At 35.5% G+C, this 26310-nt stretch overlaps 1 protein-coding gene across 1 annotated transcript; it reads left to right on the forward strand.

The window, feature by feature from the left end:
* The first annotated feature begins 1590 nt into the window (after positions 1 to 1590).
* On the forward strand, positions 1591 to 9934 carry LOC127946938 (protein VAC14 homolog). The gene is made up of 19 exons (XM_052543769.1): positions 1591 to 2243; positions 2664 to 2814; positions 2966 to 3133; positions 3919 to 3981; positions 4067 to 4174; positions 4397 to 4506; positions 4615 to 4736; positions 4813 to 4950; positions 5093 to 5236; positions 6539 to 6602; positions 6791 to 6935; positions 7025 to 7090; positions 7170 to 7317; positions 7418 to 7550; positions 7655 to 7829; positions 7906 to 8024; positions 8777 to 8856; positions 8936 to 9086; positions 9159 to 9934. The coding sequence occupies exons 1-19, from the start codon at positions 2140 to 2142 to the stop codon at positions 9313 to 9315; spliced, it is 2346 nt and encodes a 781-aa protein (XP_052399729.1). The 5' UTR covers positions 1591 to 2139; the 3' UTR covers positions 9316 to 9934.
* Positions 9935 to 26310: the final 16376 nt, after the last annotated feature.

A 26310-nucleotide genomic window follows, 5' to 3' on the forward strand; every position in this document is an offset into this window, starting at 1 on the left:
GGAAATGTGATGTTTTTATCACTTGTTTGAGCTCTCATTCTGATGGCACCCATTCACTGCAGAGGATCCATTAGTAAATTTTTATTTTTCTGTGAACTTTTCCTTTTAATCAGTGTGTTACCTGGAGAAAGAGATGATGGGGAGTTTAAGGATGTATAGATGAACTTACACTCAATCTACACAACTGGATCTCTCACAGTGTTTCCATAGACAGTTGGGTCAGACATCAGCGTTAAGGTCGGAGTATGCAATGTGCCTTATGTTCTTCTATTAAGGGTCGATTACATTTAGAGATATGTAATGTGTACGTGCATTGATGATTGCATATTTTAGGAAAAAAAAGTACTGCACCTCCAGAGGTTTGTACTGCTCTATTGGTGTATGCACTGTGAAATAAACCTATTCAGAGATCAGATAATGCAGAGTCCTGCATTAATTTGAGTAAAGACAGCTATTATGGGAGTGGCTTGATGGAGCACAGGAGATGCAGATATGATCTTGACCCTTGAAACGTTAATTAATGCTGTCACTTAACAAACCTGTTCAGATAAAAAAGATACAATTAAATAAATTTCTACATTGAAATAAAAATGTAAAGCCTGTATAAATATGAGAAATCATGAATATAAATAATTGGGGGTCATGTAAATAAAATAAAAACAGTGTACATTTAATTGATCTATTATAACATTTATGTAGTTTTGTTCGCTTGGCTGTTTCAAGTCAGGTGTCTTTTTTAATTATATGATGTCATTACGTCGCTGTCTTGTCGTCAGCCAATCGCTGCATTGCTAATCGTGGTTTCGAATATCGATACACACCCCTTTTCCATGAACGCGAAATTATCTCACATAACCATAGACAGTAAAAGAAACATAACTCAATCCAGCCATTCCGATCATCAATAACAGGTGCTTTCGAAGAATGCAAGGCAAGACAGGTTTATTTATATAGCACATTTCGTACACAATGGTAATTCAAAGTGCTTTACATAAAATAAAGTAAAATAATAATGAATAAAACAAGCATTTAATAAAAATGATTAAAAATGTTACTTATTTAAAATGAATTTAAAACACTTAGAAAATGATTTTACATAAAAAAATAAAATAAAAAACAGTGAAAATATAGTGCATTAGCCAGATCCTGATTGTAGATATAATCTTGGAAGTGTCATTTGATCTCGGATGTAATGAGCGATGTACGAAGAACGGGCCCCAGTCTGTTACCGATTAAATAATAATAATAATAATAATAATAATAATAATAATAATAATAATAATAATTCAACAATGAAGGAAAAAATACTTAAGTAACACACATATGCAAAATACATTATGAAACAAATCATGGATTTACATGACATTATAAATTGTGTACAATATATGTTCAAAAATTATTAACTATTATAACTATTATTAAAACTATTAAAACCAGTCATATTCTCAAATGACAGCATATAACAGCATCTTAATATTTTTCATTAATAAACATCCCAAATCCATAGACTTTATTAAAAACAATTATATGTCTTAAATTAACATGTGACTCGTATGACGTAATCAAAACAAATCCATTGATCGGCGCTCGATTTACTAGTCGCTGATGTTTGTAGGAAGTCATGTGAGCCGGGACATATGGCGGCTTTGGTCAATTACTTCTATTGAAAAACAGTGCGATCTACCTCTGACATATTCATCAGGTTTACCTTCTGTACTGAAACAATCGCGGTTTCTCGGATCGTCGTCTCTGAATGATTCACGTTCACGAGGTTCTAAGGCTTTTATTCTGTTTTGGGCAATAACTGCTCCGATCTCCTGCTCCCCGCTTTCAGTTTAGTGTCGCAGACTGCATGTCCTGTTATCTTATAAGTGATGCTTGTGATGAGAGTCCGCCTCGGAAATACATTTTAGGGCGTCGTCTTGTCTGTAAACAATGTCTTGGATGAAACATTAAATATTTAGTCAGACATATACACTACACTACACACACACACACACATACATACATACACTAACAGAACTGTCATCTGATGAGACTTTCTCTGTATTCACCGAGCTTCATTCAGAGATCAGTTTTAACTGTTCATAGTTTTCGTTTATGCGTAATTTAAGTTAATTTCGGAAATACTTGGAAAAAATGAACACAGAAAAGGATTTTTCTCCATTGACCCCAAACATTGTGAGAGCTCTCAACGACAAACTGTACGAGAAGAGGAAGGTTGCAGCTCTTGAGATCGAAAAGTGAGTCATAATCTGTTAGTTATATCTCATAAATCAGAGAGTACGCTTTAAAATGGGAATATGTCATATTAATGTGCATTCAATTCCTGTTAGACTTGTTTATTTCCTCCTTTTTACTGCACTGGCACCCATTCTTAACATCGTGTAAGTTATATTTTAGCATTCATAGCTAGTTTCTCTCTGTATTAAGTAATTGGCATTTGTTACTTTGCTCAAATGCAGAGCTGGTCATCTGACACACTGTCACATGATCTTATTAGTCATGCGTATGATCAATAGCCCATAGTCCAAAAAACAGCACTGAAGTCTTTTACATAAATACAAGTATGTCTAGCTAGTGTTTTAAATGAATTGGTAGAATACGGTTTCATTTCTATTCCATTCATTCACTGTGATCGCTTCTTTACAATCTTCTGCCAGGCTTGTGCGGGAATTTGTAGCTCAGAACAACTCTGCACAGATCAGACATGTCATCCAGATACTGGCCACAGAGTTTGCGCTCTCCCAGCACCCTCACAGCCGAAAAGGAGGCCTCATTGGGTTGGCGGCGTGCTCCATTGCCCTGGGAAAAGTATGTTAACTAAATGTGCTAAATCCTCCTCAGTACACCATTGAATACTTGATTCAGTTGTATTGTGGCTGCAAGACGTTCAGTATGCTTGACATTCTGAAGCTAATATGGAGGCTTTGCTAATGTTTATCTTATCTTCTGTACTCCTCAGGATTCTGGATTGTACCTGAAAGAACTCATTGATCCAGTTCTTTCCTGTTTCAATGACTCTGACAGCCGTCTGCGCTACTACGCCTGTGAGGCCCTTTACAATATAGTGAAGGTTGCCAGGGGAGCAGTGCTGCCTCACTTCAATGTGCTGTTTGATGGGCTTAGCAAGGTAAACTGATGCGCCTTCATGTCTAGATGCATGCATGAAAGGTAGAAATGAATCACATATGGTAATCCATGCTAGTTTTAAATATTTATTTAAAAAATCATTTTTAGTAATTAGTAATCAATGCCTTTTACACATTTAAATATATTATAATATTTCTTAAGTGTAAAAAGCTGTTTTTATTGTCAGTTATCGAGTTATTATAGTTAACTTTTTTTGATTTCTTGAAATAAAATAAACGTTAACTTTATTGACTAAAATACTTACAATTAAAACATGACAAACACTACAAAATTACTTAAACTTTAGCTAAATTTAAATATGTATATAAACAAACTAATTTGAAATATTAAGAAACTATATTACCATCTCAATGATCTTAAAGTAACACTGACTAAAACTATTACAATTAGTTTACAGTAATTGAAATCAAGCTGAAATATAAATAAATGGGTGAAAACTATAATAATAAAAATTAGAAAGGTTACCTTGTCAACTAACTGAAATAAGTTACTAAATAAAAAGAAAAAGAAATAAACAAATTAAAGCTAAATAGACATTTAAAAAAGACTAATAATCAAAACTTAAGCTAAAAAAACTATAAAAAAAAGCTAATTCAAAATATTAAGAAATACGAAATAATACAAAAGTAACGCTGGTGAGATGTTATAATCCTTTCTAAAATACCATTAACATTTAATGACTTTTTTTTTTTTTTTTACATATTTCCAATGAAAGAGCTGAGGTGATGACACAAACTAACCTAACATGTGATCTGTTCTTTACAGCTTGCTGCAGATCCTGATCCAAACGTAAAGAGTGGATCTGAGCTCCTGGATCGGCTTCTTAAGGTGAGTTTGAAATGAGAAACGTGGATTCTACAGTTCAAGTTCGGAGGTATCAAAAGAAATAATGATTTCTGCTTGTTATTTGAAGGACATCGTAACCGAGAGCAACAAATTTGACCTAGTGGCCTTTGTCCCACTGTTGCGTGAGAGGATTTACTCAAACAACCAGTATGCGCGCCAGTTCATTATCTCCTGGGTGAGTTGAGCACTTTCACCAGTCTACAATGTTGGTGATGACACAACAGATATATTTGTATATGTTTTCAGCTAACATTTATGCTTTATTGTATTACTTTAAATTAATAGCTAAAAAATTACTTCGTTTTAACTTGAGATTTAGTTTTAAAAGCTATTTGTAATTGTTTTACAACAATGGTAACTGCCATTATGCTATTGTGACTTCCTTGGATTGCTCCAGATCCATGTGTTGGAGTCGGTTCCTGATATCAACCTCCTGGATTATCTGCCAGAATTTCTGGACGGACTCTTTCAGATTCTCGGAGACAGCAGCAAAGAGATCAGGCGGATGTATGTCTCATTATCTGTCCCTTTACGTGGAATAGTCTCTCCCTCTTCCTCTTTTCTCTGCTTCCTTTTTCTCATTTCTAGAGAGTCTTAACAGCTGCTTTTCAATAGATGTGAGGTGGTTTTGGGGGAATTCCTGAAAGAAATTAAGAAGAATCCTTCCAGTGTCAAATTTGCGGAAATGGCCAACATCTTAGTCATCCACTGTCAAGTGTCTGAAGATTCAAAATCCAGTAAGTCAGATGCAAAACACTGTACAATTCTTATTTTAGGCAAGTAGTGTAATTCTTTTATTTTGTCTTCCGGCAGCTTACGATCTCATCCAGTTGACGTCGATGACATGGATGAGAGAATTCATTCAGCTTGCTGGAAGAGTGGTCCTGCCGTATTCCTCTGGCATTCTGACAGCAGTGCTGCCTTGCCTTTCCTATGATGACCGCAAAAAGAGTATCCTAAACTGTGGTTGCATATCTAATATAAAATGCATTGGCTTAGAGTCATTCATGCCATTTAGCTAAATGTTTTTGTGATATTGTTCTGGTAGGTTCAAGTGATGTTCAGATCCGTTTCCTCAATAAACCATGTGCAGGTACTAAAGAGGCAGCCAGTGCATGTAATCATAGCCTGATGAAACTTGTGACTCCTGAAGATGATGAAGATGATGAAGAATCACAGACTAAATCTTCCCCTCCGAGCGATGGGACTCCATCTAAGAAAGAGGGTGATTTGAATGGCAAGTTTTTATATTTTTTTATTTAAATTTATGGAAACTGCCCACTGTGTATCAATAGGAGGAAACTGACAGACCAAAAAATTGATTGAAGACTACCGCCTAGTGGACAAACGTGGTAATGGCTAAGGAAAGCTCAAAGACAGTTAGAGGGATTGAAGTGGGCCACCTAGTGAGCAAATATGGCAAGTGCGTTTGAAAGGGCCCTCACTTTGGAAGACAGGGGGCGACATTTGATTTTTCTGAATGCACTGGTGGTTCATTGGTAGAATTCTCGCCTGCCATGCGGGGGCCAGCCGTGAATAGGCTGAACTATACTTAACAGTTTAGAAATGAACAAAGTTTACCAATGTGATTTCATCATTAATGGTAACAAAACGTCAACTGATGTCACGTAAAGTATCTTACCTTTGAAAGACGCTTGAGAATGCGTTGAATTTAACAACGGAGGCGATCGCTGTTGTGCGTTTTCTTCTTCTGCGAATTCAAACTTCCCGCGGTACCGTAACACAGAAGAGCCCCACGAGAGCGCTAGTGGTTGAACGAATATTGCATCCGTAGTGGTTTAGCACTGCCATTGAGAATGAATGGTGAAACTGTTATGGATGTTTAGCTAAACAATTGGGTTCGATTCCCAGCCAGTGCGAATAATAATTTTTATAATAATTATTTAAAGTTTAAAACGTCTTTTTTTTTTCTTTTTTAAACAGATGATTTTGTGTATTCACACAGAATGTATTAATTTGCTCAAAAGTCACAGTAAAGAATCTACTTTAAGTTCGTTTGAACTTTCTATTCATTAGAAAATCCTGTCATGATTTTTGAAATATTAATATTATATTTTCAACTTTGAAAAATGAAAAAAGTTTCCTATATTCTCATAGCATATTAGAATGATTTCCGAAGGGTCATGTGGCACTGAAAACTGTAGTTATGGCTTGTAAAATTTTAAATTCATTAAAATAGAATGCACTCATTTTAAATTGTAATATTTTATTATTTTTTACAATATGACTATTCTTACCGTATTTTTTTTTCTTGATGAGCTTAATTGACTTAAAAAACATTTTTAAAACAAAAAAATCTTACTGACCTTTGCAGTGTAGATGTAAAATAAAAAAATAAAAAAAGCTGAATTGCCAGTGGCAGCAATTGTTTCCACATTGTTTTCTTAATGTAAGCATCCTATCGTTTTTAAAAAAAAATTTTTTATGAATGATTCAGAAATATGTCATTTTAAATACACTGCAAAACTGAAAGTTAATTTGAAAATATTTGATTTTATATTTCTCTTTCTGGTTTCAGATTCCCTGAATGATTCTCAGGAGTCAGTAGGCTTCAGCAACATCTCTTTCTTTACTCCAGCAAGGTATGTTTTGACAGTCACTGACAAAAACACCTTATATCTTTCTATTTTATAGTGTAACATGAAGAACAGGAAGTAGGTTACTAGAACAAAAGCAACTACAGATAGTCTAATTAAAAGATCAACTATCTTGTATAAGAAAGCTATTGTAGGATTTCTAGAAGATCTCTGATTTGCTGTGTGCTGTGTAGTTCTGACAGGCCTGCGGTAACTCTGGATCTGGATGGCATAGTGCAAGTATTGGACAGACATTTACACGATTCATCCACCGGAATGATGACTCGCATCGCTGTCTTGAAGTGGCTGTACCATTTGTACATCAAGACCCCTCGCAAGGTTTCTATAGATGGCATTTTAAATCTACAGTTTCAGTACTAAAAAGTGCAATGCCAAAATAGATTTATTCCACTGTATCTCTATGCCAGATGTTCAAGCACACAGATAGTTTGTTCCCCATGTTACTGAAGACACTATCCGATGAATCGGATGAAGTAAGTCATCATCATTTCCAATCATCTCAGTGCCGATCTCCCAGATGCTGCGGTTTTAAAGAGTGAATATCTCTCACAGGTGATTTTAAAAGACTTGGAGGTTTTGGCAGAAATTGCATCATCACCTGCTGGTCAGACGGACACGTCTGGGTCGTGCGACCACTCAGACAGCAAAACAGAGCTCCATATTCCAGGGGGGGTCAGAGATGGGCAGCCAGTGGTGGTTGGTGGGTAACCAATTCCTGGTCCTCTATGATTAAAGCAGATTAATACCAAACTGTTGTGATTTGTGAACATGAAATCAAACGAGGACTTTTTATTTGACAGGTTCTAAGGTGATGGATTTATCTCCCTCCACTCCCAGCATGAACTCATACTTCTATAAATTCATGATTAATTTGCTCAAGCGCTTCAGTTCAGAGAGGAAGCTTCTAGAAATGAGAGGGGCCTTCATTATCAGGTAAAACCATCCAGCCTCAGAGGTCTCAAAAACATCTGTAAATCTGAGTATACTACTATCCTTTCAACAGATTTTGTCAGTAAGTTTAGTCTACCTCCCAACAGGCAGCTGTGTCTCCTCCTGCATGCGGAGAACATATTTCACTCTATGGCAGACATCCTTCTCAAGGAGGAAGATCTGAAGTTCGCCTCCACCATGGTGCAGACTCTTAACACTATTCTGCTTACCTCGGCCGAGCTGTTCCAGCTGCGGAACCAGCTCAAGGACTTGCGCACACAGGTAACATCTGCTTTGAGGACTAGGATTAATCTGTGCTCATTATCATTGTTTTATGTTTCTACTTTCTGTCCATCAGGAAAGCTGTGCTCTTTTCTGCTGCCTCTATCGCTCTTGGTGTCACAATCCTGTGGCCACTGTGTCGCTGTGCTTCCTGACACAGAACTATCAGCATGCATACGACCTCATCCAGAAATTGTATCCTTGCTGTAATAGTTTGTAATATATCATTCTGTTTCAGACTGATTCAATATTCTGTATGTTAGTTGCTGGTTCATTCATATATATATATATATATATATATGTATGTATGTATGTATGTATATGTATACAAACACACACAAAAGTTTGGGGACTGTACAATTTTATTGAATCAAAAATGTTACTGTATGTATTTTTATGATTTTAAAATGACTTATATTTTATAATTTAATATATTCCTCATACAAAGCTGAATTTTCAGCAGTCATTATATTTTTTAACATTATAAATGTCTCTACTGTTGCTCAATATAATGTGTCCTTAAAAAATCCTATTCATTTCTTTAAAAAAAAAAAAATCTTACAGACCCCAAACTTTTGAACAGTAGTATATATAATGAAAAAAATTATATATACTGTATAAAAAATTAACAATGAAATTATTTATACCTACAGTCATGGAATGTGTAGAGATATCTGGAAATTTATTTTAACTTGTTATATACAAGTATGAAAAATCATGGACATTTTGAACTAAATATAATTTTTTTAAGTTAGATTTTAAATGTTTTTAATATTTAATGATTGTAATCTTTGTAAAATAATGTCAAAATAAATCTAATCATCACAATATTCCATAGAAGTAATTGAATTTAAATGATCAATATTGTTCAGCACTCTGGAAATATATATATATATATATATATATATATATATAAAACATAACACACCTTGATCTGAGCTGATCAGTGGAGATCTGGAGGTAACAGTGGACTTCCTCATGGAGGTGGATAAACTTGTGCAGCTAATCGAGAGCCCCATCTTCACCTGTGAGTCCCATTCATCCACCGCATGACTCTGTTGAGTATCATTGTCAGCTCTCTACACTAACACTCATTCTCGTTGCAGACCTTCGCCTGCAGCTGCTGGATGTAGAGCATAACCCGTATCTCATCAAGGCTCTGTACGGCTTGCTGATGTTGCTTCCTCAGAGTCAGGCGTTCCAGCTGCTCTCGCATCGGCTCAGCTGTGTGCCAAACCCTGAACTCATGAGGACCGTGTAAGTTCTCGTGCTCTCTAAACAGCTACAGATTGGATAGTCGGCCTATTCTCAAGTGCTTTATTTTTTCAGGGAAGACCCAAAGGCATCCGTCAAAGACAAACGATTAGCCCAGCCACACATCGATTACAGTGAACTGCTCCAGCACTTCGACAGAGTCCAGAGCAAACACCTGGAAGTGAGGCATCAGAGGGCGGGACGCTCTGAGCATCCAGACAGGAAGTTGTGAAGGTCACAGATAGGATGAGATTATACAGCCTTTGTCTGAGAAGACGACAGAGAAGGAATTTGAACCTCAAACCTGTAGTGGGCATCTGCGTGTCACCTCATTCAGTTTTTAATGTATTCAAGCTACTACAGGAATGAAGGGACTTCATTGTGCTTCATTTTTATGCTACGTGAAGTGCTTTATATTCAGGTGCTGGAGTTGATGTAGTATGTCCACACTTGGACATAATTGGACTAGGTCAACTGTTACAGATCAAGGGCCAATGATTTTATCATTCCCAAGTGACTGGTTTAATACAACCCTCCCTAAATCACACCTTGCATGGAGCCCTGGATGTTTATTAGGAATTTTTAATCTAAAACATGACATCTTCTCATGACAAGTAAATGAGTCTTTAATGGACATTTGTCTGTTTTTGTATTGTGATTTTTATCTCTTGCACAAACCATATCCAAAAATATTCACTCTTGTTTTCTTAACATTCCCATTGGAGTCTGCTTGTCCTTCATTTCATCATATTTTTCTACATCAATATATTCATTCTTGGCTTTATGTACATGCAAACTGTTCCTCTGTAATGTAAAGGTAAAGTCACAATAAAGGTGTGCATGCTTATGTATTTTTTTGTTGGTTTTCTTGAATCAGATGCAGCTTGTCAGTCTAAGAACCACAGAATCTCACTTTTATAATCCAGCAGGTGGGGCTGTTGTATAACTTTCGATAAGAAAAACTACCTTTGTTCAATTATCTTTTGCTTTTAGAGTTGAAAGAATTCAAATAGTTAACAGGAGACTGTGGTTTCTCGAAAAGCTGAAACTATGGTTACTGACCCATCAAAACTGATAATTTATAGTGATTTATGGATATGGTATGGTAGTTTGTTATTTTGTGTTTCCATAGTCTTAGTTTATGTGTCTTCTGCTTTATTATTTTCTCCTTGTTCTTAATTTTGGTGTATTAATATGCTTTGTTTATATTTTCTTCCTGTCCTTAACATCAGCCTGCCAAAAGGGACTACGGATGAAAATAAGCCAGTGTTGGCTAAATCTGGCGCATTTTACATATTTGTGTGTTATGAAGATACATTGTACCTTTTTAGTTTACAGAATTTCCCTATAACTGACCCAAAATGAAATTTGAAATTATAAATGGTGTTTATGAGGAATTTAGTTTAAGTTTTTTACATTCCTAAAATACTTTCCGCTCATTTGAACTGGCCAAAAAGGTAATTATTACAGTACAGTACTAACCAAATATATAATAATTGAATAAATATGCATGAAACAATAATAGATTAAACAACAAAAGGAATAAACAAATTTAAACAGGAAAAAACAAGATTTTTTTTTTTAATTAAATAGTTATCTACAATTAACATTTAGTATTTACAAATCTGAGCAAGATTAAATAACAATAAAATAAAAATACTAAAATAGATGAACAAGCGGAAATAAATGATAAATAATTAAAAAAGCACAAATATATATATATATATATATATATATATATATATATATATATATATATATATATATGTTATCTATATTTGGCTTTTTATTATTACATAAACTTGTACAAGGAATTTCTTTGGCAAATGACATGCCCAGACTTGCTTTATAGCACAATGAAGTAATTTTGTTCTTTTCCTCCATCCACCTCTGCTTCTCAGCCGATACTTTGTTGTAGAAAGACTCAGCATCATCCTCTCCAGTTCTTCATCCACCTCCATCACTATAAAACAAAATAAATGCCTCAGAAAGCTTTAAGAATCTATATCTGCAAATTTGTATGAATTGTATTAACTCATCAGGCTGATCAGAGGCAGTGCAGGAAGGAACAGGTGGTCAGAACAGGAAGCTGCTGCTGAGGACAATGGAGGAGTGTTTTTGGTCAGCTGTTTTTGGTGCTGTCTTAAAAGATGGAACACACTTCTGCTTCATTATAAAGAAAGCATATCCATCTGCCCATGTCTCTCAAATTTTTCTCTAAGTGTCTTATGCTCTTCTTCCAAATCCTTATTGGACAGGTAAAGCATAGACAATATCATTCGATATCTTGACTTGTCCTGCAGTGAAGGGTTGTTTTTCATTCTTTTTGCCTGGTGTAAATGGCCTGATGGTCCTTCCCTCAAAGACACCTTGACTCTTCCCGGTGGAAAAAAACAGTTTTCTTCATGATGCTGTTCTTAAATGAAACTACTTAATATAATGAAATAAGACAGTTATCAGCAGAAGTTATATATAAAATAGTTATTTTAAATTGCCATATATTTCATATTTTAGCTAAATAAATGCAGCCTTGGCACATAAGAGACTTTAAAGGGGTCATCGGACCCATTTTTCAAAAGGTTGATATAATTCTTTAGGGTCTTAATAAAAAGGTCTGTAACATAGTTTGGTTAAAATTCCTCAATGGTAGAGTAAAAAAACGCCTTTTTTACCATCAAAAACAGCTCTGTCTACAGCATGCTGTTTTATTGCATGCCACTTTAAATGCAAATGAGCTCTTCTGACCCCTCCCCTGTCTTTCATGCCACTCTCTGAGAAATGGTCAACTTTAGCCGCATTCATCGTTAAACTCGCGGACCAGCACATTATTAGGAAAGGTGATTTGCAAAGATTCATTAAAAAACCTCACACTCACTTCTTCTGTAGGTGAAGCGGGATCACAAATGATTCGCCTGAAGATAGACACATTTAGGTAGGTCGGAGCATGCATTTCCTTCAGAAACAAATGTAATTCACTGTGTCTTCAGTGGCTCAGATGTCGGGAGTAAATGACGACTGCTATGTTCATGATTACATCCCCAACAACAGAACACCTCAATCGTTTAGGAGTCATTCATGTCTACATCTGCTCCGGTGTTCTGAAATAATATGCAAAATAATTTATAGATTATGTCATGGTTAGTGACCGTCCTAATGATTTACCCTGATTTTTCCCCTCAGAATGGACAAACTCGCAATTGTTGAGTTGTTATAAAGTTTGAACTAGGAGTTATAAGCTTGCAATTGCAAGAAAAAAGTCAGAATTGTGAGATAAAATATAAGTAAATGTTATGTAAAATGGCATCTTTGACGACATTATTATATAAAAATAATTTGCATTACGATTCTGACATCCAAAGGCATTATTCCATCAATTTTATCCGTTTTCCTCCTGTGTTTTTCTGCCACCACAGTGCGCACACAGCAGCAAGTGACATAACTGTGACGTCTACTCTAGTCTAAATTGTTCTATAGTCCACCCCAAAATTCCTGGATGTTACCGACCTGGATGTAGGTGAGTTTGTTCATCAACAGATTAGGCATTCCATCACTTGCTCAACAATGTGAATGGGTGCCGTCAAACAGCTGATAAAAACATTACAATAATCCACAAGTAATCCACAACTCCAGTCTATCAATTAGCATCATATCAAGTGAAAAGCTGCATATATATTTATAATAAACAAATCCATTATTAAGACTTTTTATCTTTAATCTGTTGCTTCTGGCCGAGTCTGCAAGTCCCCAATCCATAGTAATGCTTCTTTCAGTAATATAGTTCATCCCCTGTTGCCCTCTCACATTAAAATCAACCAGCATATATTGGTTGGTCCATGCATATTTCTCTCCGGATTCAGACAAGATGACTTTTTCACTTGAGAAAGCAACATTACATATATATGACTCATATTTTAACTGGAAGCATTGGTTTTAAGTTAAAACATGAATTTGTTAATTATTGTGATGTTTTATCAGCTGTTTGGATCCTTTGTTGAGTCAAGCAATGCTAAATGTATCCAAATCTGTTAGGATGAAGAAACAAACTCATCTAAATCTTGGATGGCCTGATAGTGTGTACATTTTTTGACAATGTTTATTTTTTGGTGATTTTTTTTCTTTAGGGAGAGTGTGTAAATTTGGGGGGAATGTTTACCTCCACCATTACGAATTTAATATGTATGATAAGAAACCATGTAGGCTATCATGTTCACGATCAACTTCAGGATAAGTGGCTCAGATGTTCAGAGCAATATTTGCAGTGTCTACACAGACAGAATAGTAAACAGAAAAACAATCAAAACTTCAGTAGTGCACTAGAGAGAACGTCTTCATAGACCCGGACAGTGTAAATGGTTTGATAAAACATTTATTAGTTTACTGAAGTCATGCACTCCTTGTTGTTACACATAGTATGTTATGTTTTCTATTTGCTCTGTGAGGTTTAATTGGCTCGCTAGGGATTGTGCTCACACCCTGACTCTCTCTTGGGACATCGTATGGGTAATATGCACTCCCTTACAAACTTCAAAAAGAAAAGGGAAAATACAAAAAACTTTGAGCGAACACTTGATCAGGCATAGCTTTCTGAAAGCTTCTCACTTGGCTGATTTTCAGCCAAACTTTAGCTAATTTCGGCAGCGGTTGTGCTTTGATGAAAGTGTGAACATAAGACAAATGGGTGAATGAGAAAACACTGCTATTCTCCAGTGGGCTATCACTGATATTGGATTAATAATAGATTGCAGAAGATGATCTTTGATGTGCGGTGTGAAACTGTTCTTTGTCTGAGTCTTTGCTCGTTTCGGATTGCCGCAAGGCTTGCTGTTCTAGCTGAGCAGAAAACTTCAGATATTCCCATCATTTCCCACTCCTCAGGCTGTCAGATGCCTCTTGTTGAGTTTCAGCAACACTCCTAGACTGCATTTAATCAGATATTCTCTTAAAAAGATAGTGCTATTGTAACTGAATGAAAAAAAGGATAATTGTCATTTTCAATACCATAGAGGTCAATTGCTATTGTCAGCTGTTTGGTTACCAATATTCTTTGTGCTCAAGAAAACAAAGAAAAACTCATAAGGATAAGGTCACAACTTGATTCATAAATTTTTAATAAGGATATTCACCAACTGAGCGCTCAAGTAAGCCAAGTGCAAAAGTGCATTAATCTGCATGAGCCACACCAAACTCGCTCCTAAAAGATCCTAACTTAATCCAGTGTCACTTCTGCTAACAATAATACTTTGAATGTCACACTTTGAGTCAATTTGAGGGGCGTCACCCAGCACTCTACTAAATTCAGTCTGAATAGCATTACACCAGCCTCTCTCGGCGAACTTTCCTTTCAAACTTTATGTTCCCCACACACAGGCTCATAAGTTCTTGTTAAACCTCACCTTTGGAGGTGAGATCATTCAGCTATAAAATGAGCGCAGGAAGTCATGACCCATTTCCTCCAAATCACATAAAGAGGCTGAGGATAGGAGACATGCTCAAAGGAAGGCCGTTGTTCTCTTTCCAGGCCCGAGATGATTAATAGGCGGCAATCTCTTGCTTTGTCTGAATGAGAATCAGTGTAAATTGCTTTCCACGATCCTCTCACTGTGTGAGTAAGTCCTTATATATGAGTGTGTCTCCGTTTGAAGGTCCTGCGGGATTTTGCTTTGTACAGAAATGACAAATGACCCTGTAGCCAGTTTCCACTTTCCTTGCTGCCCTCAGGCAAACTGTTTGTTGTTTTCTGCTCAGAGTTATGCAATGTTTGTTTATTTCCAGATGAATAATACTTGTCTCAAAATATTGCGCTGTGCATCATTCTAATTAACACAGTTTGTATCACAACTTTTACATTTTCATGCATAGTTTGAGAGTACACGATGACAGTCACGTTTAAATAAATCTGAACTTTGACAAAGCTTATGAAGTCATACTGTATATATGCTATAGTGTACTCCTAAACATTACATTTTAGGAGACATACACATTTTTAAGTGTAGTCTTTCTTTTCCAGGAAACTGGCCCAAAAATATTCATGACTCATCCTGCAATACACCATTTTTTGTCCAATCAAATGCCCCAAAATGACTTGATCCTGTAATGTAACTAAAGAGTCTATTGGCTATTTATATATAAAGAAAGAAAAAAAGAAAGAAAGAAATAACTCTGATCGCTGCCTGCTGCTATATCTCTGCTTCACAGCTGAGAAACATGAGAATGTGGAAACCACCTTTGAGTCACCTTAATACAAGTTGAACGATGTTTCTGCCTTATGAAACATCTTTCTAGATAAGAGTTTATATAAAATTAATGGTGACATGTTGAAAAAACCCCCCGAAAATTCTGTTACCATTTTCTCACCCTCATGTTGTTCCAAACTAACTTCCTTTTCTAAGGAAGTAGATGACTATTTCTAATTCATCTTTTTGTATTTCACAGAAGAAAGAGAAATAATTAATAAAAAATAATAATTTTCAAGTGAGCTAGCCCTTTAAATGTTTATTTTTTGCCATCTTTATTAAAGTTTTGACTTCCCCCTTAATGTAGTCCCTGCATAAAGTAGTCAAGGATCTTCTTGCAGCAGTCTCTTAAATCATGTGCTGAGTAAATGACAGAAAATGATTACATTTCTTGCCAGGCGTGGCACTGCATTTTCACCCTGCTATGAAATACTAATCATGCTGACTCAATGATGGAGGGTTTTGTCTAGGCTAGCAGTTTCATAAATCATATAGTTCCTTCAATGATCAATAAACAATTATTTAGAGATGTGGGGAAATACATTCACAGCAAACTGTGGATGGTTCTTATTGCTTCCTATCCAAGAGTAATATTTCGTGCCAGAGATGGTTTGAAGACTGTTTTTCTCCTCACCATTTACGGTATTCACCTCCCCGTGGCAGACACTACGTTATTTCAGACAAACACACCATCATTTGTTTGGCCTGCATTCTCAAGATTAGTTCCTGCCTCTTAACTGAAGACAAATGATTGTGTTCTTTCTTCTGACAAGCAGTCAATACTTCATTTTGTTACATCTCTTGGAGCTCCTCATAGACTTACAAGGTTTTTCGGGTAAAGGTCTGCAGTATTTTTTAGGAGACCTAATAGACTCGGCTTGTCTTTTCACAATTTAAAAAACTGAGGCTTTTTCACATTGCACAAAATAAAACTAAGATTGGAAGTATAATCCCTAGTATACTCCTGTTGCTTGTTGAATGGTAATGAAGTTTGACAAAATAGTTCAGCTAAAAAATAAATTTTGTCATTTACTCGACATCATGTTCAAACCTGTACAGCTTTCTTCTGTGCAACTCAGAAATAGAGATTAATGTAGCAAATAGATGCATAATTTGCAAATAAGCAAACTTTCAAACTTTCATTTTTACATTAAAGTGATTATTATGTTTTGAATATGGATATTCTTATTACAAAAAAGCATCAGTTCGCTACAGGAGGCCTTTGTTCACCCACCTTTTTATTAAACTTCTCAAGGACCAATGCAATCCAACACCCACTGAGTGACATCAAACAGCTTGATCAAAAGATCAAAGACAAATTTTTAAATGACCCCAACTGAATTTGTCTGATAAAAGAAATGTATATACACATAGGATGACTTCAGGGTGAGTAATTTATGGCTTAATTTTCATTTTTGGATGAACTTACACTTTAAGCATGCTACACAACTCAACATATTTAGGACTTAAACATCTTACAGTCATTTACAACTAAAAAAACGTAATTATAGACTTTAATTAAGTATATTTATTAGTTACTATAATTTATAGTAACTTACTTTTCACCTCACCTATTCTCCAGCTATAAGGGCATTAGCATATATAGTCCTTAACTCAAGACTAAGATGTAAAGAAACTGCATACTCTCACAGTAGGTATTTCTTTTAAATAAGTCATTACTTAATGACATTAAAAAGGTAGGTTCTATGAACGTGTGTACATTTATCATGCTCTACTATGACCGCATGGCATATAAGTGTCCATTGGATGCACACTTCATAATCTTGCTGGAAATGAATGTTTTATGTATAATGTTTCAATATTAATATAGTATTTTATCAAGTATGAATACTGCTGAATACTGTTTCCTTTTCATGATGAATGTAGTATGTCCAGATTACATTCATACTACACATCTACTTTTTTTTTGCAGTATCTAAGAAAGAGTATATTCAAAAGAAGTACCTACTCAGAGAGTGTGTTATTTTGGACACAGCAGTTGATCCTGGCCTCTGTGCCAGCAGACTGTGATTACAAGAGTCCCATGCTGGGGTAAGTCAATGGATTTCTAGGAGTTTCATTTCCACAGTTTACCCCTGCAACCACATTCAATCTCCATGTTGTGGTGTTCTCTACAGAGAAGTAAATAAGAACGCTGACATGATTCCCCAGTGATGCACTAAGTAATGAAAAGGAGCGAGTGCCCTTGAAAACAGATTATGGGGAAATAAAAAACCTTTTGTTCCAGGTGTATTCATGAGCTTCACTTCAGTATTACTGGGACATCTGTCAGCAAAGAAGCTGAGTATATTTCTAGGCTTGACTGGTTCAGGAACCTAATCATGACATCAACTTAAACTGAAGAAGAAGGTCAAGAGAACATTTCATCACAGAAACTTGTTTACTAAAAACAATTCTGCAAAGAGGAAATGAAAAACAGGACAATCAGATATAGTCAAATAAAGGCATGACATCAATTTTTCTGCTTTGTAGCACCTTAAGGAACACTATGAATAACACTGTGACAAAAGTTCCCTTGATTAATTCGTAGCCTGCACCTGTGGTAAGGAAAAAGACAGCATTTGTTCTCTGTAAACAGACAGTCTTACCACCGTTCCAGGATAAGAGGATGGCTGTAGCTTGCTGAAAAGTTTAAAAGAAAAGTTCAAGAGAATCGCTCACGTTCTGCAGTCTCTGCTTTTCTGGCACATGATCCTCATTCAGCAATGTTCTCTCACAGGTTTAGTCTTGTTGACGTGAAAAGGAATCACAAAATAACCCAGTTAATAAATCAAAAATAATATATACGTGCATGGACTGAATTAGCTGAAAATATGTGATAATCGTTTTATACATTTCATTATATGATGTATTATGTAGTGGTGCAATTTGTAATGAAACCATTTGTTTTATTACCTTTGATACTAAGATGTAAAGAAAATGCATACTGTCACACTAGGTATTTCTTTTAAATAAGTCATTACTTAATGACCATTAAAAAGGTAGGTTCTATGAACGTGTGTACATTTATCATGCTCTACTATGACCACATGGCATATAAGTGTCCATTGGATGCACACTTCATAATCTTGCTGGAAATGTATAATTATGGTTTTATGTATAATGTTTCAGTATTAATACAGTATTTTATTAAGTATGAATACTCCTGAATACGGTTTACTGTTTCCTTTTCTAGATGAATGTATTACATCCAGATTACATTCATACTACACACACTTGTACTATATATAATTTACTTTTTTTTAACAGTATCTAAGAAAGAGTATATTGAAAAGAAGTACCTACTCAGAGAGTGTGTTATTTTGGACACGGCCTCACTGCTTTAATGATAAATAATAATGATAAATAATTTAAAAAATAACTGAATCATCTAGTCTGACTAAAAACGATTAAAGAAACAAAAAGAAAATGATCCTCTTAGCTTGAGTCTCTTGACTCCTAAAAATTTATTCCATTTTTATTATTATTCAATTATTAAACAGGTATTTTGAGTGACAGGATGCAGTATCTCTATAACTAAACAACAATACATAATTTACAATGTATTGCAAGTTGTATTTTTTCATCACTGGGGAATTCACACGTGAATGACTTGGAATTGAATGGCCACCCTAATATGCTCAAATCCTCATATAATCTTGATTTTTGAAGCCTGGTTAGATATTTCTATTTCTCAAAACATTCTCTATTCAAATAAAAATTCTATAGACCCTGCAAACTCTTAGGGATCATCTGTTTGAGTAATCATATCCAAGGTCAGCTGAGTGCATATTTGCAGTAAGAACTCATTCAAATAAAAACCCTGTCTGCAATCACAGCACAAATTGGAAAGATGAGCTCTGAACTTTTGCTCCTTAGTCAAAAAGCCCTGATTTGTGAAAAGGCTTCTTACATGAGCAGTTTTATTTTAGATAAACTTCCTCCAGACCTCAAAAGGCGTATTTCTCTGTCTCTGTATCCCTCGTTCTTTCACTCTTAGGCATTAGTGGCACTGACAAGCTTAGCACCGAAAAACCCTTTTCAATATGTTGCTGTTATGCAGATCGGTTTCAGCCCTGTTTACCGAAGCTACAGATTCCAAACAACACAAAAGTCGTTTATCTTCATTAAAGAGGTGCATTAAAGGAAACTGACTTGTCAAACATGATTTAACGCACAGGCACTTCATTTCTTTAGCACAGCAAGGGTGGAACTGAGGAGCTGCATGATAACTGCATAAGTTACAACCCTACAATCATTCCCTGCACATTATTGATTTTTAATGTGTAAGCAAACATGATCCTAGATGTTTAATTAACAGTAAATATTTGATATAATAACATATACAATATCACATTTTTTAAGAATAGCTGATAATTATTTGAGTTTATTTAAAGCATAGAGTATACTGTCAACTGGGTGGCTATGGTAGAGTTTGACAGTTGTAGACACATTCACTGTATTGACACCACACAAGTCTTCTTCTTGAAATCTTGTAAAATTGTGTATGAAGAATAGAAATATATTCACCTTGAAACTGAAGACCGTGTTTTCTATAAGAGCCCTTTTTATTTAAGACTTAAAATGCTTTAAGGCACACAGCCGTATTCCTTCTGCCAGGCAAATATATGAGCCAGACATCTTCCATATGTACAAACACAGATGTCAAGCATATCAGTCTTATTATATTATTATTCATTTGTGTATATAGTTCGCCTCTGGTCATTTCTTCCTAATTAAAACTGCTTGTAAGACAATGTTTTGGCTCTATGGGAGAATATCAGTCAAAGTGTTTCCACCATAAACTATATAGAGAGGGTTACTGTAAGTCACCTTTAAATACATAAATAACATATTGCACCCAGTGAACATAAATAAGTTGTCTTTGGCCCATAACCCACTGTGACCTCAGTGACACTAATTAGTCTGGTGCATCATTTTTTTAATTCAAATTTTATTCACTGGGCAATATATTATGGAATCTCATAGGCTGCTTTGGTTCCTTCCTAACTGGCAAAATGCATGTTTGTGTCTTTTGATTGATGCTTGTTTCATTTGCATACTGTCCAATGAAATGTGTCTGAATCAATATCTTGTTTCATATTTCCTGTGTGATTGGGTGAATATAAAACATCACAAACAGAACAAAAGGAATACGAAATGCCCAAACCTCATGAATAATGAATATGTGTCAGCTGAACTGCATCTCTATAGGTAATTAGGCCATGGGCTTCCAATTCAGACAAAAAATGAATTGGATTCATCTATAATACAGTTGCCTTTTACAGTTTGATCTTTAAAAGAGCATTTTTTTGTACAAGTTTGTATGCTAATATGCTAATGTGTGCTAAGTGTTAATAAATTGCATTGTTCCATCTCCAAAATTAAATCTTAAGTGTATTTTAGGATATGATGTCATGGCTGACAATAACAGGGTTGTCAGTTTTACAGATTAATACAATTTATAAATACAAATGTAAATAAATGTACATATAAAACGTTAACAATTTTATCAATTTATAATATATGTATTATATAAAATAATTGAATTGACTTTCAGTCACTTATTCCAAATGGAAGATGTTTTTGGGGAGCACTACAGGATATTAAAAAATAATAATTTCAAGGAAACACTCTTGACAGGGATTTGTTAGCTTTGGTCTGGATAGCTTTTGGTTTGTAAACTCAATCATGACATAAAATTTCTCTGATATTGAGAAAAAATTACAACAGTGGAATATCACTATTTCATGCCGAACCTGATGTTATATGCACAATACAATTCAATGAAAAAAAGATTGCCTCTTTGTAGACCTAGACTCTTGTTATGCCTCTGTTGAAGTGTGAGTTTTACCTGCTCATATGAATCCATCCATCTTTTCTTTGAGGGTCCACAGGACTGCAGTAATCCAGACTGTTTTGGTGATGTATGGCACAGAGCAACAGAGCAGGAATAAATATGGAGCGATGATGTATTTTAGACCATTACATCAGGCAAGCATTGCCCTACAGATGATGGAGGCCGTGAGCAAAGCCCCCAGATCCATCAGAATGGCTTTATGACGCCGTCATATGCAGAATAATTCTTCAGACAATTTGTCACAATTCTTCAGATCAATATGCAGATTTGCATTACTGCAAGAGACACTCAGCAAGGCAACCATCCTGTACAGTTCAAATCATGGAAAGAAATGGGGAAAACAAGTCAGTGTTTCACATGTAAAGCTTGCAACTTATTAATCCATGACTATAGAGACATTTTTCATTTCAATATGGTAAATATTGAAGAAGCTGTATGATCTAGACATTTTCATTACAAAATAAATATTAATGAAGTGAGTGAATATTACAAACAATTTTCTAAAGAAAAATCTGAAAATCTGGTTTGTACTCTGAACATTACTGAACAGAAACAGAACCTTTATCATCCATGGAATTTTCCATTAAACAAAACGTGCTTAATAGAGGAAAAAAAGGTTCTTTAGATTTTTTTAAATGTTTAAAGAACTGTTCACTTAAAGGTTCTTCAGGGAACCGAATATGGTTCTTCTGTGGTACTGCTGCAAACCCACCGTTTTGGAAAATTCACATTCCAGGAGATAAATATAATGTTATTGGAGTCGCTTCAACCCATGGACAAAAAAACAACCCGCGGCAGCAGTGTTAAAATAGCCCAATTCCATGGGAAAACCGCAGACTTGGCAACACTGCATGTACCATGTACTATGGTATTGTTATACAGGGATGAAGTGATCATTGACCTGAGGTAATAGCCTGTTACTGAAGTAGACAGCTCACAAAATCTTCCATAATGCTCTACTTTTTGGCTTTGAAGGGCTCCAAAGTTCCAGAACCAAGGTGACCTGTGCTGGAGTCTTAACATGTGGTCGTTATCTGAATTTATCTCCTGTCATTAAAAGATTGGGAGAGCTTACTGAATATATTTATGCATTCACATAAGCCTGATTTATCACTCTGCCTTCCTTTTCTCTTTCTCCCATTCTCTCTCTCAGGATATGGATCACCTCTTTCTATAAACAATTGTTCTATAGCAATTATCCATCATGTCAGAGGATGAACTTCAAACACTGTCAGCAAGCTACAGGTAACGAAACAGAGTGTGGCATAAGTAATGACTGAAGATCAAAGCAAGCATATAATTCATGGAGCATGCATTTTAGTCTGGGGTACTATAATGCTAAAGTTGCATAATGCTAAAATAATATATTTTTTATATTTTTGTCCCTATATAGCCTTGCAAACATTTAAACTCACATTATAGTCATGCTAGATATCCGCCATTTTAAAAATCCATTTGAAAATGCAAATGTTTGTTTCTGTACCTTGTTGAAACACTTTCCAGTATCTGCAGGTGGCCTGTTGTAGGTCACCATAGTGACTGAAGTGTGTTAATGGCTTGTGGAGAAGAAAGTGGAGTGGATTTAGATGAAGCTCTCCATATGCGGTCAATCAATCTGTAATCCAGCAAAAGTGGCTGTGAGAACAATTAATCAAGTTCCTGTGAGGTGGCATATGGTGGGTGAGGGCAACACGTGCAAGAACACTGTATTTTTCTGTTTTCTTTCTTCTCAGCATAATGCATTGTGTGCACCTCTCAGAGGGAGGGAAACACCAAGCATGTAAGTGTGTATAATTCAGTGTGTAGTGTGGGCTCTGGTGACAGCTCACCCTCTCTCTGGGTCTCTGAATTACTCCTCAGGTTCCCTCTGCCTGCCTAATGATGTGAGTTTACAGCCCATTGGCTCCCATCTCTGCATGCAGCACATAATCTCTTTGTAGAGATGATAATTATGGCTTCACAGAGCTCGGAGGGCCTTTCTGAAGCAGTGCCTTGCTGTCTGGGATGGAGGTAATGAGAGCGGCAGAAGTGAGTTAATCCATCCTGAGGACTCGCTGCCCTGTGTTTGGTGTGTTTGAGGCCACAAGCAGCTTTGAAATCAGGTAATAAGATACAAAACAACACAAATTGCATATAATATGTATACTTCGCTAACTGGAAATGCACTGTTGAGAGATTCTTACAGTTCAGCTGAGGTATTATGCAGAACCACCTCCACCATGGATGTGATCGTTGGCACAATAGCTCATCAACATCATCATAATTACAAACCCAATCAACACCAAACTGCAGATTTTAATGATCCACCACATCATTTATAAAAGAGTCATAATCATAATCATCAATCAATATAAATGCTAATATTAACATTCCTACTCTCTGTGTTAGTTGTAAAGGAACTGGGGCTGTAAAGTTAAAAAGCCGCTGGATATGACAGTATAGGGGGCAAAGAAGTGTGAAAGGGTCATAGGGTAAATTGTAGAAGGAGCATTTTGTTCCAAGCAGCAACAATTACATGGAGAGGAGGAGACTGGACATTATTCTCCTCCAAGGGGTAAAGGTTTTGCCCTGTAAGAATGAGCAAGCCGTCATGATTTAAATGTATCTTACATGACTACATTACACCTCACAAGGGGCATATATAATAATCACAACCATACAAGAAGCTGTTTTCATAGTACATAAGCAAGAAGCCAAGTTCTGTCATGCTTCAGACTCTTAATGTAGAAATTCTCCTGCCTTATATCTATGTGGATGGCCAGAATGTTGTTTCTCAATTATGGATGAAATTGTTCATATGATGTTTACCATTGTAATTTATAAAACAAATTATAGAGCTTGAAGCAAATAAACTGTGAAGTCAAAGCATTGCAGAATATGATGGAACTCCATTCTGAGAGAACCAAGGGTAGAAAATGAAAGTGAAGTAACGTATGGCCAAGTATGGTGACCCATACTCAGAATTTGTGCTCTGCATGTAACCCATCCAAGTGAACACACACACACACACACACTGTGAACACACACTCAGAGCATTGGGCAGCCATGTCTTGCAGAACCCGGGGAGCAGTTGGGACCTGAGACGCAAACCTGCAACCTTCAGGTTACAAGTCTGACTTTCATAAACATATCATTCATATTTTCCAAAAAGCACTTTAAACATAGAGATCATTGGTGACAACAGTAGTTTATAAAATCTACTTAGGCTTTTGGGAAATGAAGCCCAAAGTGGTTTCATAACTGAATCAACTGATTGAAAAGATTGGACTCAAAAGTATGATTCAGTCAAGAATTTGAATCTCTCATAAACTCACAAATAAGAGCTACAGTGTCAGATGTATAGATGTCAGGAGTCTTGGGGTACATTTACATTTACATTAAAAAAAAAAAAAAAAATATATATATATATATATATATATATATATATATTTTTTTTTTTATGTATATATATATATATATATATATATATATATATATATATATATATATATATATATATATATGAGTATTTGTCTGTTGAGTACTTGAACAGAAAATGACAGAAATTCCTAAAAGGTTCTTAAAACAGCTCTCTCTCTCTCTCGCACATATGTTTTCAAACCAAAAGCTGAACAAATATGACGTATGGTTCTGCAACATATTACGAGGCGAGGCACCGAAAGGACCCAGTAAAATCTTCCAGCTGGCACAGGGTATGATTCTAAAATGCTTCTGAATTTTTAATCAAATGTTAACATGGTTTTTAAAGTGCTTTCTGAGTGTTTCTATTTAGTCTCATTTGCGGTTTTGTAGCACATGCTTTCACAGAAAACTGTTTATGTATAAATAGAGTATATGAAATTGCAGTGTCATCATTACATAATCACTGGGCAAACTTGCAGCCTCATTTACATACAGAGTAATATGTGATTTAACCATTATGCAACATAATTCAATATACTGTATAATAACAGTGGCTTTGAGGTTTGAATAAATAATGCTGGATGTATTTGGTGGATGTGTTTGGGGTCGGTGGTGGGCATTTAGCTATTTGTTGCTTTCTGCATTATAATATCTGAAGAAAACTAATAAGAAAAGCATTTTGGAAATGAATGCAAAAATGTCCCTTCGCTTAAGATTAGTGATGCATGATTTAAGAGGAAAAGAGCCTTTAAATATCCAATTTGTGTTTATGAGATTATGTTATGATCTACTGACTCATTTGCAGTAATTGTGCCAGTGTTTTAAGAACATAATTTTCTGTTCAATGCATTTTACCCTTTTTTATTTTAGTCCCAACATTTGGCCTTGTTTTGATTAAACACATTAGCTCTCCTGTACACTTTTCATGCAGTAAATTAGCATGAAGTGAACATTTTATTGAGTTCCTCAAAGAATGTATCCGCTCTGTTTTTGGGTAGGCTTTGAACCAAATTAACTTAAAAATCTGCAATAATCTTTGCCTGAATTTCTTTATTAACCATTGAAAAAGTACATAAAAGAAACAAAAGTATAAACTATTCAGAAGATATTTCATTGAAAGTGATTGTACACTTGCATTTTTATGGGATTTTTAAATTGTCAGTAGCTATACAGGCCTGGAAATCAAAATGATAAAATTCCTTCATTATTCCCAGGATTTCAATGACCATGGGAACCCTGATAGAGAACATGACATTATAAAGCATGGCCGATCACAAAGCATGCTGTGCTTCTAGTTGACAATGTAATCAGTCCGTATGAATGGGGATGAAATTTGGACTCTCCGTTTAATCGATTCTGAGGAAATAAAATTCTCTCAGGCAGGAACTTCTAACATTCCCTGACAGAAGCATGAATACAAACTAAGCACACAGATTGTCATCAGAGAATGCAGACTTGCACAAGTCTAACATTTCGCTTAATGTTACATGAGCAATTTTGCATCTGTAATAGAAGTAATGAGGTTCATAAATTAAACTTTATGTTGACAGTCTCTTATGCTGTATTGTACATAATTTCAGGTGAACATTATTAACAGAAGCATATCTTGTTCTTGCAGAAATTGAGCAGGCATTCCCTCTGTTATTGGAGAATGGACAATCTTTCACTGTTAAATTAGCTCAGTCGCTTTTGAATTGATCTGACCACAGCTTAATTGATCTGACCACTAAAA

Source organism: Carassius gibelio, chromosome A25, assembly GCF_023724105.1.
Source record: "Carassius gibelio isolate Cgi1373 ecotype wild population from Czech Republic chromosome A25, carGib1.2-hapl.c, whole genome shotgun sequence".
NCBI classification, from domain to species: Eukaryota; Metazoa; Chordata; class Actinopteri; order Cypriniformes; family Cyprinidae; genus Carassius; species Carassius gibelio.

What these genes read in the sequence shown, in the direction of transcription:
- LOC127946938 (XM_052543769.1), top strand. Translation starts at nt 2,140, where the DNA reads ATGAACACAGAAAAGGATTTTTCTCCATTGACCCCAAACATTGTGAGA. An exon ending in TCCTGGATCGGCTTCTTAAG is followed by an intron (nt 3,982 to 4,066) that starts GTGAGTTTGAAA and finishes TGTTATTTGAAG; the next exon opens with GACATCGTAACCGAGAGCAA. An exon ending in ACATCAAGACCCCTCGCAAG is followed by an intron (nt 6,936 to 7,024) that starts GTTTCTATAGAT and finishes TCTCTATGCCAG; the next exon opens with ATGTTCAAGCACACAGATAG.